The following is a 15,025-nucleotide window of genomic DNA, read 5'->3' on the forward strand; positions in this document are numbered from 1 at the left end:
CCCCCCCCACCCCAAGTGAAAATATCTTTTTTTCTTCTGATTAAGCAGAAATGTACAAAGTAGGAAATGAAATCTGCCCATCCCGGCCACCCCCACTTCTCTGCCTGGGCTACCCACTATGAACAGCTTAGGACCTGAATCCTACTTAACCAGCCCAGTTGTTTATTAATTCTCGTTCTTCAGTGAATCTGTATTACCATCTGAGATTTGTCACAGTTTTTCCTAACTTGGACTTTCTAGCCTAGCAAATTCTAATGACTTAGGGTTCATTCATTCATTCAGCTGACATTTATTGAGTTTTCATTATATACACCGATTATGGAGGCATTTGAGATAAAGATGAATATGATGCCCAGGTAAACAGCAGTGTCCACCTCTAACTAGATTTATAAAAAGCAGGGACCTGGTGGAGAGTGATACACTGCCCTAGTTTTTTGGGGTTTTTTTGTTTTTGCAGATCTTAAATTTTGGGTACTCTGCACATTCAGAGAAACTTCTCTAGTAATAAACTATAGAAATGATCCTTGAAAGTATAGTCTCTACTGCACTAGTTGGTGCAGGACTGTGATTCTACCACTTTCCGTCTCATCACCCAGGACTTGCAGAGAGGTATCTGCCTTGTCGTTGATTTGAGTTTGCAGCTTGGACCTGTATTAGGTGTCCGTGCAGTGCAGGGCTCTCTGTACCAAAGGTGTGGGGGCGGGGTGTGTGGTGTAGGAGTATGCAAGGAAAATGTGCTTGTGTATTTAGGATTCCAGCAGAAGCCAAGTCTCCCCTTTTGGGCTCCCTGGCATCAGGAGGTATCCTGTTGTCTTCCAGTGCTACAATAGTGTAGCCTGGGTGTCGACTGTTTCTGCCTAAAACATGTTACTCTCCTTGTTGAGTCACAAGGTCAACCATGGCTTTACATAAATATTGTGGGGCACTTTTTATTTGAACAATAAAAATCTAAAAAATCCATTTTTGACTGCCACCCCCTTCCAGAGGCTTAAGTTCAAACACCATTTCAGCTGAAGTCTGGAAGTGTCCTTTCTTGAGAATGGAGATCTGTGCTTGGATGCTGCAGTTCAAGTCCAAGACTGTCTGAACAGCACACTTGAGTAGCACAGATTTTTGGTGGCAGACATGTAAGAGAACAGTGACCTGACTTCCTTGCTCTTTTTTCTTTTTTCAGATAATAGTACCGAATTTTGGGACACAGATATAAAATGGTTTTCTCTGTTGGAAAGTAGCAGCTGGCTTGACATAATCAGGTATTTTAAAGCCATCATTTTGCTCATGAATTTTATAGTTCTCTAATTCAAAGTAGTAAAACAAATTGACAAACGATGGAACTGTTTTAAATGTTAAACATTTAAATGTGTTAAACATCTCAGTTAGATGTTCTTAGATCACATATTCTATTGACAGCTCAGCTGGATTTTACATTTGTTTATTATTTCTGTGCACATTTGATCTGAATTTATCGACATGCTACTTGCTCACAAAGAGATCTCTCTAGACTATATTTATAGACTAGGCATGGAAAGACTGCAGAACAGGGGGGTGGCAACCCATAAGTCTAACTGAGGCAGCAGTGCTGGCCTTCAAGAAGGGAACAGGAAGAAGGGGGGTGATGCTGACTTTTTACTGAATACCTTTTTGAATTACGTTTCTCCTGTGTATATTACCTATTTTAGAATGAGTAATGTCGGTTTTTCATAATTTCATGATTAATTTCAATTAGGCATTTTGGGTTTGGGAATTAGGTTGAGATTCCCAGAGACAGAATTCCTATATTCCCTTCCCTACTTCATAGTTTGAATAGCTCCTCTCTGTTGCTGTTAAAGAGAGGAGAGGGCAAAGGGAGGCACAGAAGAGCAATGATCAGGGTGCGAGAAGAGTCCCACCCCTAGGACACTTGTGAGGCACAGTTGGACAGTGCCTCCAACTGGCACTGCATCTCTCGGTTCTGCCAGCGAGGTTTGTGGCAAGGAGCCTCAGCCCCCCAAACACTTGTTAACGCATCCGTTCCGGAGAGCCTGCTGCATGGCCCATAGTTGGAATGTGTAGTTGCCGACAGTGATCAACGTCACCAGGAAAAGCACCCTTCTTCACGGGGGGTGGGCAGAGAAGGTTGAGCATCCCTCACCAAATGAAGCACCGTCCAGGAAGGGCGCCCCTGCAGGCAGGGAACAGCATATGTGAAGCCCTTAGTTACAAGCAGAGGAAAGTCAACGCTGAAAATCAGGAATAGTGTGTACAGAGAGTGACAGAAGGGATTTCTGGACCTTGTTGGACTGTTTCAGCCACACTGACACATTGGACAGGTGACCTTGAATTAGACCATGTGGGTGTGCAGCCCAGTTTCCGACGTGGGCATTTGTGGGTCTTACTAGGACTCTCCGGCCAGACTCAGGCATGAGTTCTCAATGGGAGACTGTAGTTTAGAAATCACCTAGGAAGGTTTTGACATCAATTTTGGGATTCCCTTCTGAAAATTTTCAGTTTCTAATTGGCAGATGAGTGTCTTGCAGTATGTGAATAGGGTAAATGGTAACTTCTTTTCTGGAGGATTTCAAGTGAAAAAACAAATGAGATTGTCTCAATCTTCAGTTTCCTCTGTCTAAATTTCTCATGGTTTTGATGCCAACCTCAGAAACTAATGCCCCTTTTTCTTGTCTCTTTCCAATGTAGACGTTGCCTGAAAAAAGCAATAGAAATCACAGAATGTCTAGAAGCACAAAACGTGAACGTTCTTCTTTTAGGTAATACATTTAAAGCACAAAGAGTGGTTTTCGTTTCCCTTCACTCGAGACTCAATTTCTGCATATATAGCTTTATGTAATTGGAATTGTCTTACAAAAGGAGCGAGCTAGTGTAGAAATCCTTCCCATTCTTTTCTACCCTGACCTTGGAATTCTTTGCGTTTGATTTCAGTGTTACAGTTTAAAAATAAATCCTTCATTTAGAACTTGGCAGACTTACTTGCAGCCCAAGAAGGAATTGTTTGGTATCTTCACCAAAGCTCACATTTCCTACTGCTTTGGGTTTTGTTTTATATTAACTCCACTTGGTTACAGTTAAAATCTTTTGATAATCCTTTTTATATGAAGAAATCCATGAATGGTTTAATTGTTCTTATTATATCTTTGTGTTTGACAGACAACCTTGTGCAGTCGCTATAGAAAGTTTGTGGGTCACGATTTCCTTTGCCTCAATGGGCTTAACTTGCTAAACATGTGGACAGGACATAAGCATTCAGAATGTGTAAAAACAGGTGCAAACCGCTTTTATTTAAAGATTGCTAGAGTTGGTTAGACCTGAGCTAAAATACGATGTTTGCCGTTTAGAATATTTTAAACTTCTTATAGCCCTGCACTTCGGTTCAGTAGATCATCTCATGCTTTCATGCCCTCAAGCTTTTACCATGGCTCTGACGCACTCCATGACTGCTGAAATTTAGCCTCTGTGGGCAGGCTGCACATGTGTCTGCCTGGGGCTTCTGTGCCACCTGATGCTGGCTCACTGACTTGGATTTTACGATATTGACTGAGCACCTACCATGTGCAGAGCTCTATACTTCTGCCTTCTAGAAGTTTACAGCCTAATGAGAGTTGGCCTGAGCATGTTATTGAAAAAGACCTAATCACCAATGGCAGAACAGAGTACTGAGGAACTAAGTGGTACAGAGGAGGACGAATAAAGATCAGAATCTGAGAGGCAGAAGTTCTCAGGCCAGGCTGCAGTAGTCACAGTTGCATAAAACAACATCTGAATCTTTGGCTGAGATGTGAGAAGTCACTCGGTCCAGAAGAATGACTGAGTTGTCTCCTCTGAAATCTCATTTTCTGGTCCTTCTTCCTGTTACAGGTTTACTGTTAATACCCATCAGATGCAAGAAGGATGATTCCCTTAAAATTATAAAACTTATTTCAGGGCGCCTGGGTGGCTCAGTCAGTTAAATGTCCGACTTCCGCTCAGGTCATGATCTCATGGTTCACGAGTTCGAGCCCTGCGTCGGGCTCTGTGCTGACAGCTTAGAGCCTGGAGTCTGCTTCAGATTCTGTGTCTCCCCCTCTCTCTGCCCCTCCCCCACTCATACTCTGTCTCTTTCTCAAAAATAAATAAAACGTTAAGAAAATTAAAAAAAAAAAAAAAGAAAGAAACTTGAAATAAGCTGATAACACTCCAAACACAAAACTCTTGTTTCTTTTGAATCCATGTGTTCCCGTAGTTTAGACTTGTCTCCCTGGAGGAGAAAAAGAAGCACAAGCGTAAGCCTAGACCTTAGTGCCTCATGGTTCCAGGGTCAGAATGAAAGAGTTTTAACAGTGGAGACATCCCCCTCCTTAGAATTTGTAAGTTTCTCTAGTTTCACCGATACTAGCACCGCCATCCTCCTGGACATTTTTAAATAGCAGCTTGAGTTGCACTTCTTTCTGCAAAGAGGAAACCATGGGGATGCAGACCCTAACTTTTAGGATCTGAAAACTGTAAGGAAAATGCATGGACAGAAATGTATGCTTTTATTTGCCGGGAGTCATGAATGCCGAACATGCGTATGAATGGTGTTTTCATCACACAGGTTTCGTCCGGTGCACTCTGGGGGTGGGCACGTGGACATAGATCGAGGGGAGTTTCTCCGCCAGGCTAGGCAAGGAGAAGCGGGCACCTCTGTGCTCTCAGAGAAGGAAAGAGCTATGGAGCTGGGAATAAGGGAGTCCAAGCAGAGGGAGTGGAGGAGAGGAGCTCTGAGGGGAGTCTGAGGAGCAGCTGAGCCCTGGAACAGTGAGTCCAGTGATGGAGACTTTGACACGGCAGCTGGAAGAGTTTTGAACTTGTTCTGTGAAGGCCAGTGGGTCGCCACCACGTGTATGGCTCTGCCCTCATTATGCGGCACGCCGCGATGCTGGTACGCTGACAGTGGATTTGACGTGCTGCGTTTTATTCAGTCAGTCAGCAGATCTGTGCTTAGTGCCAGCATATGCCGGAACCTGTACAGGACTGGCTGGAAGCAGTTTGTCTGTCAGTCTGAACACTACCTGTTTTCCCCATGGGCCCTCGCCTTCAGGGAAGTAGACCTTGACTGTCAGTAGCAGGCACACTTTGGTTTTGGGAACCCCACCATTAACTGTGCAAGGGTGAGCACTCTTTGCGGCTTTTTAATACTCCATACTCTCCTGCCTCTTTGCACTGCCGCTGGGCCCCTCCTAGAGGAGAATGCTTCCGACCTCTGCTGCCTCGTTTCCTCTCTGGTGCAAGTGATGATGGACCCCCACTGTAGAACCAGGATTGGTTTCCAGAGCCTTGTCCAAAAGGAGTGGATCATGGGCGGGCACTCTTTCCTGGATCGCTGCAACCATCTACGTCAGAGTGACAAAGAGGAGGTGAGTGTCCTCGTCGGAGAAGCGCCTGGTCTCTAATACCTGTCTTCAGGTGTCGGGCCGGTGCTTGTGAAGTGCATGCTGTTGGGCTTGTTAGGAAGGCCATGTTCAGTTCACTGTTGGATGATTCCAAATGCTTTAAACAGTACTGAAATCCTTCCCAGAGGAAAAGGGTATTAGTAAGTGGTTCAGTGCCTTTTCTTCTAAATTGTGTATTTCATGATGGGAATATGTATTTCATGATGGGAATAACACTGATTTATAAAACTTAAAAATTAATTCAGAGGGACTCCTATAATTTCTGTGAAGTTAGTGCTTGCAAAAAAATGAATATTCCACATAATAACACAAAGTAAATTTTCCCTTGCACATAAGCCTTTTCAAATAAAGCATGAGGTTTATGTTAACGTCGTCCCTCACCAGGACCTTACCGGTGACATAGCGTGCTGTGCACATGACCTCTTCTGCGTCTGGCTGTGTGAATTGCGTTGTAGTTTAGCTGGCCCCCACATCGTGGTCTAGTCTCAGCTGCAGCTATGCATACTCCTTTGGCCGCATTGTTAATGATTGCTGAAGAGAAAATGAAGACAGGTGAACTTTCTTTAACGAAGTCACCTACAAAGCTCCGTGTTCTAGGAGCATGGCTTGTGGTTGTTCTTACTGCAGGTAATGAACGTGTCTGTCTGTGATGGGAAGCAGCATGGTGCAGCATGCCGTGGGAATAGAGAGCCATGGTTCCTGCCCTCAGGGTCTTGGCATGTTTCTGGAAGACTGCGGCTTCTCTTGCTAGGCTGTGAGGTTTCTTTCAGGCCTGGTCTCTGCTCATCTGTGTCCCATCAAGCTGAATGGAAATCACCATTTTCACCCTTGGAATGGACTTTGCCTTTCTGAGGAACTTTGCAAGGTTGATGGGACTCAACGTGATGGGCAGAGAGCAGATACTATGTGGGGAAGAGTATGTTTTGGATATCTTGAGAAGATAGGACTGTCAAGGACCATGTCTGGGGAGGGAGAATGAGTCCAAGAGCAGATACAGTCTGATCTGCTTTCACCCATCCTTTGGAGAAGTCATCCAAACTTTCTGAGCCCATTTTCATGACTATATAGTAGGGTTCAGATACTTTCCACTCTGTTTAATGATATACTGAGCAGAAAATGAAGTATGAAATAAAGTTGCTATATCAGCATTTCTTCGCATCTCCACAATGACATATTGATGTTGGGGTTTTTTTTCCTTCTAAATGTGGCCATTTTAAAAGAATTATTTACTTATCTATTTATTTTTGAGAGAGTGAGTGAGTGAGCGAGCAGGGAAGGGGCAGAGAGAGCGAATCCCAAACAGGCTCCGTGCTGTCAGTGCAGAGCCTGATGGGGGGCTTGATTTCACAAACCGTGAGATTTGGCCTGAGCCAAAATCAAGAGTCAGACGCTTAACTGACTGAGCCATCCGGGCGCCTCTCAACTTCTGTCTCTCTTCTGAGCTCTGTGAGGCCTCGACAGCCTCCATAAGGGAGAGACTGTGACATGGCTTGTCTTACCCACCTGACAGCTTCGCTGATGACTCAGAAGGATAAACACTTTGTGAATGATGAAGCACCCTAGAAAACCATCTCTACCAATAAAGGGCTTGCCTCCGGGAAGCTAGTAAAGGAGGCTATCTGTTAAAAAAAAAAAAAAATCTGTACGCTTGTGGAAAAAAAGGTTAGAAACTCACCTTTGCTGCTTCTGCTGTCTTTCCCATCCTCTTTCTCTTCTGCATCCTCCTTGTGGGGGTGAAGAAGGGAATATTGACAAAATTCAATGTGATGGAGTATAGTTTTTTGGTAATACGATTTACTAATGTGAAGAATGGAATTCTTTCAGGAGGTGATAACAATTTCACTTAATTGGGGTTCAGAGTGTTCCCTGTCATCAAAATCAGTTGCAAACGCTCATGTGTCAGTGTTTGGTCAGTAATGAGGTTTTACATATTTCACCCTAAAATGTCTTTCGTACAGATCAGTACTGCCAAATACTGAAATGAGTCTAGTCACAGGCATGTAACTTTATTTATTTATTTATTTATTTATTTATTTATTTATTTATTTATTTATTTTAATATATGAAATTTATTGTCAAATTGGTTTCCATATAACACCCAGTGCTCATCCCAAAAGGTTAGGCATGTGACTTTAATTGAGCATATTCATTGTGTGGCGTGGGATGGAGTCGACTGTGTTTTCCAGGGAATACAGTGCTCAGAAGTGGTTTCCATGGCTGTTGAGATGGCTGCCCCTGAACTCAGGACAGCTGGCCTTGGCCTTGTAGTGCCTGCTCAGTAATGCGTGTCTTGTTTTCACATAGGTTCCTGTGTTCCTGCTTTTCTTAGATTGTGTCTGGCAGCTGGTGCACCAGCACCCCCCAGCATTTGATTTCACGGAGACTTACCTGACTGTGTTGTCAGATAGCCTGTACATACCTATTTTTAGCACCTTCTTCTTCAATTCGCCTCATCAGAAAGATAACGTGGTAAGAGTCCTTCTTAGGAACCTGTGTCTTAAAGAAGCCCTGATTCATGAGTTTATTGCAATAGTTTTGATGATAAAAATATTTATAAAACACTATATATTGGGCCCTGTTTTGAGCGCTTTCTGGGTATTGGTAATTGTCACAGCACCCTGTGGGGGGTATATTCTTATTCCTGAGGAGTCAAGGCACTGAGAGGATGGGGAACTGGCCCAAGTGCACGTGGGGAGCAAGTGTTGGAGCTGAGGAATTAAGCAGAATTAAAAGCTGTCCTTGATAAATCTGGTCAGCATTCTCTTCCGTTTGCCTGGTGCCTGGAGTTACTCTGGAGAGAATGGAGGCAAGGCAAAGCAGGGAAGCTTTTACTTTCCATCTTACACTCTTTTAAGTCTCTCCTAGGGCCTTGCTCCTGGGGGTTTTGCTTTCTAACCAAGCTTAGGGCCTCTGACCGGCTTCCTCTCGGCCCCGGGTTTGCTTGAGCTGGGCCTCCAGGAGCAGCGTTAGCCAATTCCTCGGTGAAGCGGAGGCACGGAGCCTAGGCTTCCAGTCCCCCGGCCCCGGTTTCAGATCCCAGCCGGTCACTCACCAGCTTCGTGAGCCTCAGGCAGTTCACTTCAGTTTTCTGAGCCTCAGTTTCCTAAATATAAAATGTGACATGACCTCACAGAGTTGGTGTCAAAGTGCCCATCAGCAGCTGACATGTGGCCTGCTGGAAAATAAGGTGACCTTCTTCCCTCTTCCTTCCCACCCAAAGTCTTAAATGAACGACCACTGAAGGCCGCAGCCTTTAAAAACGAGGAAGCCGTGAGTGTTTGGTCTCGGGGCAGGAGCGCCCTTTCTGGTGCCCCTCGGCATTGTGTGTTTGCTCTCCTCAGCCCTCCCTGGAAGCCGTCATGACCTGTGCTTGTTTTGGCAGGGCAGGGAAAGCCAGGATACACAAAGCAAGCCTTTGAATCTGCTCACCGTGTGGGATTGGTCTGTACAGTTTGAACCCAAAGCCCAGATGTTGCTCAAAAACCCTCTTTATGTGGAAAAGCCAAAACTGGACAAAGGCCAGCGGAAAGGAATGCGTTTCAAAGTAAGATGTCCACGTGTCTAACCCCTTTCATCTGCCCAGGATCCCTGGGTATGGCAGGAAAAAGTGACATATGGATTCTGTAAACAGTCTGAAGAGTCAAGATTTGTGGCAGGCCAACTGTCAGGGCCCATGAGAATCATTTGCTTTCAGCAAATCAGCCTTTGCCCCGATGAGACATGACCATTTGCTGAATGTCACCGGGGATGTTACTGCCAAGACAGTTGTACTGCATGGGATTGTGTGAACCCTCTACCTGAGTGTGGTTAGCAGAGTAAAAGATGCACTGATTGTGGGATTTGCTCGGTCTGTACTGGTTCATGTCTTCAATAGCAAGACCTTTCCTGATGAGGTAGCTACAGCTTTTTCTGTTAAGGGCTGTCCAGTCTCCCCACTGTATTGATGTGCAGAAGTAGCCACAGACAGCACATAAGCAAATAGGCACGGCTGTGTTCCAGGATTTATAAAAATAGGCAGCAGGCCAGATTTGGCCGCGGGCTGTCATTTGCTGACCCGTGCTGTGAATCACAAGTGTCAAATAATTTGGATATCACTTCAGATATATGTTCTTGATTGTAGTTAATAAAATCCCAAAGTTCCCTAGATGACAAATGATTTCTGTGGCATTTCCTAGCTCTTTCTCCTGGCCTGGAATTTCCCCCCACCAGACCCAACGAAGGGGAAAGTGATAGTGGTGAATCCCAAATCATTGTGTGTCTCTGCCTTCTCCACTGCCCTACTTCTGATCCCACCTGCCCTCCAGGGAGCCTGGCCAGTCTGGTGTGGGAGGTGCTCCATTCTAAGAGGCTTGGGGGCCAGGTGAACCAAAGCCCGCACTTGCAGAAGATGCCAGCTGCTGAACAACTTAGAACTGTTGCTTTACTCTTTCAAGGGACCTCAGGGCCGGGGTGGACGTTTCTCCTCCTGGTTTAGTCTCTTTCCTACCAGCTGGACCAGAACTGCCCTGAGCTCCGGAACAGCTTGGCCAGAGGTCAGTTTTTCCTCGGTGTGCTGTGCCCCCTGGTGGCTGCATGCACACTTGTCACCTGTTCAGGATCCCAGAACTGCCCCGGGCCAGGGGCAGGGGACCTCAGAGACAGCCAGGGCCTGATCCCTTATTGTGCATGGGAGGAAAGTGACGTTCCCCTTTGCAAGACTGGATTTCACTTCTGTATTTACATCCAGTTTTCCTTGTACATACGTCCCTTTTCCTTGTAGTTAGGAGCAGATGGCCTAGGCTCTAGGAGCTGACTGGTGCAGGAGGTTTGAGCCAAAGCTAAAGCAGAGTTGGGGTTGGGGCCACAAGGAACTTTGAAGCTTTTGGGTTAGGACACCACACATAGGGCTTAGGGCCCCTTGTTGAGTGGGCAGGCGGCCTTGGAGAAGTTCTGTAGAAACTAAGAGGCTGTGGTGGATCAGCATGAAGCACTGCTTGTGAACAGCCACATGAGGCTGCAGGGCCTGCTCCGGTGTGCACTCTCAGCCTCAGCCTTGACTAGGCTTCCCTCCCAGCATGCCCTTCCTGAGCCCTCTGTTCACTTAGGGGTTGAGAGAAAGGGCTCTCGAGACCAGTGGAGCTCTGTTAGAGCGCAGTCTCTGGAGCCAGACTGATTTTTGTAAGACCACCTTTAGCACTTTCTAGCCGGGGTCTTTGTGGACTGCTTAACCTCTGTGCTTCAGTCTCCTCATTTGTGAAACAGGACAATAACGGTGACTGTGGAGATCGGCTAAGTCCATGCACGTAAAGCACTGAGCACAAAACCTGGCAGGCAGTAAACACTCAGTGGCTGTTAGCTTCCGCCTGCAGTCAGCAGTCCCCTGTGTGGACGGACTGGCCTTGATCCTTGGGGAGGAGAGGCCAGGCTGCTCTCCCACCCCCAGCTGGAAGGTCAGAAATCCTGGTCAGCTCTGAGTTGTGTCATTGTGGATGGTTTTGCTTTTTTCTCATATGTTTATTATTATTCTATATTCCATAACAAAGAATGCTCTTTTTCACAAAGAACCACTGGCAGGAGTATGTTAGAGAGTCATAGGGCTAGCCTGCCCAGAAAACTTGTCTGTTCTTATTTCAGACTCACACCTCAGGAGCAAAAGAGCTGGGGAGAAACAGCATCTCCCCACATTGCTGACCTCTCTGTGGGACTCTGGGGTTCTTTGTAACCTCTTGACATCTTTCCCCACCTTCACGGCCCCTCCCTGGCACTCCTCGGTATTGATCACCTTGCTTTGGCTGCAGGTAGAATTACTCAGGAGGGAAGTAATGTACATGCTCTCACATTTTTTTACTCAGTGCAGCACGTCAGGCAAGAACATCTGGCCAGTTTAGCCACTTCTCAAATTCCTTTTGCTCCCACCTGTCTCTCTGTCCAAAAGAATCTTTATGACATAGGCTTAAACTCCCACTGGCTGCCTGATAACCTACAAATGCAGTTCATTTGAGTGATAGGATCTTCAGGTAGTTGGCTGCTGCTTCCTCTCAGGTGTTCAGAATTTCATTCTCAAAGAAGAAGCACTTTGCACTCTTCAAAAACTGAATAGGCCTGACATCCAGACTGCCCTGAATCCACAGCCTGTCTCGACTTAAGCTTGTTCTTCAAAAGTGCCTTAGTGCTCCTGTGCCAGGGGAAGGGGGGTGGACAGCTTCCCTCTCTGTCACAGCGCCCTGGTGCCTGCTTTCATCCATTTGTTTATGAACACGATGTGCATCCAACATTTGCATCATGGAACAAATAAGAACCCCCCCCCCCCCCCGCCACTGTGTTACTGCTTTTTAATGGCTTTCCAGTCTCATGGCAGTTCTGATTTCTCATGAACGTAACTGCTCTCAGGCTAACCAGAGGTTTTTTTGTGTGTTTTCTCTCAAAGCATCAACGACAACTTTCTTTGCCACTCACCCAATCTAAATCATCTCCCAAAAGAGGATTTTTCAGGGAAGAAACCGATCATTTAATTAAAAACCTTCTGGGCAAGAGAATTAGCAAATTAATTAACTCTTCCGATGAGCTACACGACAACTTTCGAGAGTTCTATGACAGCTGGCACAGCAAACCCACTGACTACCACGGTCTGTTGTTGCCGCACATTGAGGGGCCAGAAATCAAAGTGTGGGCTCAGCGCTACTTGCGTTGGATTCCAGAAGCCCAAATCCTGGGCGGTGGCAGAGCGGCCACCATGAGCAAACTCTTGGAAATGATGGAGGAAGTAGAGCGCTTACAAGAGAAAATCGACGCGAGACCCCATGGCCAGGGGGCGCTCCTGGCAGAGGCCCCCTTGTTGCTGAGGGGCTCTGCCCGCCTGTCGGCCCTGTTTCCTTTCGCTCTGCTGCAGCGACATCCCTCTAAGCCGGTCTTGCCCACCAGCGGCTGGAAAGCTCTGGGTGATGAAGAAGATCTGGCCAAACGAGAAGACGAGTTTGTGGACCTAGGGGATGTGTGACTCATCCACTCAGTGATGTGAAAGAGGAACGTTGAAGGTTGAGGCAGGAGTCCACCATGTTTGATCTCCGGATTAGCAGCTCATGCTTTACTGCTGTGGGGGTGGGGGGAGTGGGAGGCCTCAGGCATTAGTCCAGGGCTCTGTAGGAGGAAGCCAGGATCTTCAGGAAAAGAGCTGGTTCTCGTGGGTTTTTTTCTTTCTCCTGAAGACTATGCAATTAAAATCATATCTCTAGTATTATTAATTGGAAGGAGTTACTACTTGACCTATAAAAGAACTGTGGCCATTGTGCATAAGTATTATATACAACCTGCAGTGGCTGGTTTACTACGAGAAAGGGCTTTGGTCAGACACTCTTGGACTCAGTGCTTTCTTCAGATCTTTTTTGTGCCAAGATAATTTATCCAGTCATTGGGAATTTATCCAGTCTACCCATCTTAGCTTGGAGAAAGTGCAGCTTTATGTGATGTGTGTATGGCAAATCGAAAGACTCACTTAGAGGTATTAAGATTATGGCATTCCTTTAAGCCATAGTATTTTTCCTTTCTGTGTCCTCTTGCCTGAGAAAAGCTGGGGAAATTCCACCCATAGCACCCATCCTGACATTTCCAACCATCCCCCGTCCTGCATAGACTGTATCACTTTGTGTGGGGTTGGTGGGCTAGCCAAGCAGCCACACCGCCCTTTTGTGTGCTGACAGCTCCGGGTCTCTCTCTGCCCACTGGGCACCCCTCACTGCCGTCCCTCCATGCTCCCCGCCACGGGGCATGTAGTCCAGAATCTTGCTGCTGAATCTGTTGGTTAAACTGGGGAATCCCTTTGGTTTGCCTGAAGGAGCTTCCATGCTTCTGGAGCCTCTCAGTGTTTGAAAGTAATGGCTTTGCCTTTTTCTGACAGTGTGCTGAGGCTTGGGAACGCTTGTGACCTCCGCAGCAGCCCTCCCAGACATGAGCAGGATCATTTTTGAACGTGGCTTTCATAGGGAAGCAACTGAGCATAAATATGAGAAGCGATGGTTATCATATAGTACCTCAATGATTTAAAAAGCCATAGAAGAAACTTGACTATGCCTGGTGACCTTCTTGAATCTGCTGTCTAAATGGTATATATTTTGTAATGCAGGAAAGTACACTTTGTAAGGACCAGTTTTTTCATTCTCAGTAGAACCCTGTTAAATCCCACAAAAGGAAGGTGGGGGAGGGGGGAACTAATGTTAGAATGTTTCAAATAGAATGTTTGCCTTTGATATACATTTGCTATCCAGGATAGATCCCAATTTGAATGTTACATGTTTAGAAAAACTTCAGTTCTTTAAGGGCAATAAGAAATTTTGAAACTGTTGATAAAGAAGTTTCTCAGTTTGCACTGAATATTGTCTTTCTGTTTGTACAAGAAATTGCTTTGCTCTTCTCCCCTCTTCATGTTGGCACATGAGCCATGTTGGTCTGTTAAAATGACAGAGGTTGAGGAGAGGGCAGGATTCGTGCATTGGGGTCCAAACACATGTCCGGTCTTGGTTGCCTTAAGTCTCACTAGTGAGTTCAGTGTTAGGCTTGCAGTAGGGATTTTGCAAATACACTAGTCTATGAGCTACCTTAACATACGTTCTGTGGGCCTTGTTAAACTAGCACTAACCTCCACTTCTCTGCCCTGTTGCCTCCCAGATACACTATGGAGCTATTTTTGTTACCATATTATAACACGAATATTTATACAGTAGCCTCTTCAATCTTAGAATCTTAGTAATTTTCATTCCAAAAATGCCCGGTGTGATGCTTTACACTCCACAAAGTATGGTTTAAAGGCACAAGGTCATGGCCCTTGTCATAGCAGTTGAATGTGCATTGAAGTATTTTTCTATGATTTTTTAAAAAATTACAATAGAAAAATAAGCTGTTGTAACGTGAGGTCATGACAATTTATGTATTTATATTTGAAATCAGATTTCTATAAACTTGTATTTGTGTACAGAATTCTTAGTGGGTTTATATATTGTGACATTTTTATTCAAGATTGAGATATGGATTATGCTTAACAGTAAAAACTGAAATGAGACCATTTACTTTGTTTAAAATGCTGCACTGTGCAAGTTTGGAAATGTACATTAATTTACTGTATATAATATCCTGAGTTTGTTTATACCTCCAAGTTTTTACACTGAAGATAAATTAGCTTTAATTACATTAAAAACTTTTTTTTTTTTAAGGGAATAAGCTGTTGGGCTATATCTGTATAAATGTGCTTTTTATTTTCTGGATGTATGAAAGTTTATACTTGTATCTCACTGCATCATACCTGATTGCAGAAATTAAAGCACAATTTACAAGCAGTGCTGCGTTCGATGTGGTTGCTATAACATGGAACAATTACTTTCATTCAGTGTGTGTTGGGTTGAGTTGGTTGATTGGTTGGTAGTGGTGGGAAACAATGACCAAATAAATATTTAAAATTTTAGGAGCACATGGCTGGTTCAGTCAGTAGAGCATGTGACTCTTGATCTTGGAGCCGTGAGTTTGAGTCCCACGTTGGGTATAGAGTTTACTAAAACAAAAAAAGTAAAATTTCAGGTGGTGATGATATGATACGAAGAAAAAATAAAATAAGGCAAGAGCCCTGCACGGCAAATAAAGGAAAAGGGTTTTTG

General features: G+C 45.1%; 1 protein-coding gene and 1 pseudogene across 4 annotated transcripts in view; one reads left to right on the plus strand and one right to left on the minus strand.

The window, feature by feature from the left end:
* The window catches only part of MTMR12 (myotubularin related protein 12), a 65,770-nt gene extending 51,060 nt beyond the window's left edge, over positions 1-14,710 (plus strand). For 2 of the 4 annotated variants that reach the window (XM_043600434.1, XM_043600443.1), the window contains exons 11-17: positions 1,175-1,253; positions 2,677-2,747; positions 5,197-5,369; positions 7,710-7,874; positions 8,788-8,949; positions 9,839-9,937; positions 11,812-14,710. In XM_043600434.1, coding sequence (XP_043456369.1) covers positions 1,175-1,253; positions 2,677-2,747; positions 5,197-5,369; positions 7,710-7,874; positions 8,788-8,949; positions 9,839-9,937; positions 11,812-12,381 — 1,319 coding nt within the window. In that variant the 3' untranslated portion in view covers positions 12,382-14,710. The remainder of the gene's footprint in view (positions 1-1,174; positions 1,254-2,676; positions 2,748-5,196; positions 5,370-7,709; positions 7,875-8,787; positions 8,950-9,838; positions 9,938-11,811) is intronic. The other 2 variants (XM_043600452.1, XM_043600462.1) reach the window with 1 other exon arrangement.
* LOC122496967 lies at positions 458-540 on the minus strand (annotated as a pseudogene).
* Positions 14,711-15,025: the final 315 nt, after the last annotated feature.

The sequence above is a fragment of the Prionailurus bengalensis genome, chromosome A1 (genome assembly GCF_016509475.1).
Source record: "Prionailurus bengalensis isolate Pbe53 chromosome A1, Fcat_Pben_1.1_paternal_pri, whole genome shotgun sequence".
Taxonomy (NCBI): Eukaryota; Metazoa; Chordata; class Mammalia; order Carnivora; family Felidae; genus Prionailurus; species Prionailurus bengalensis.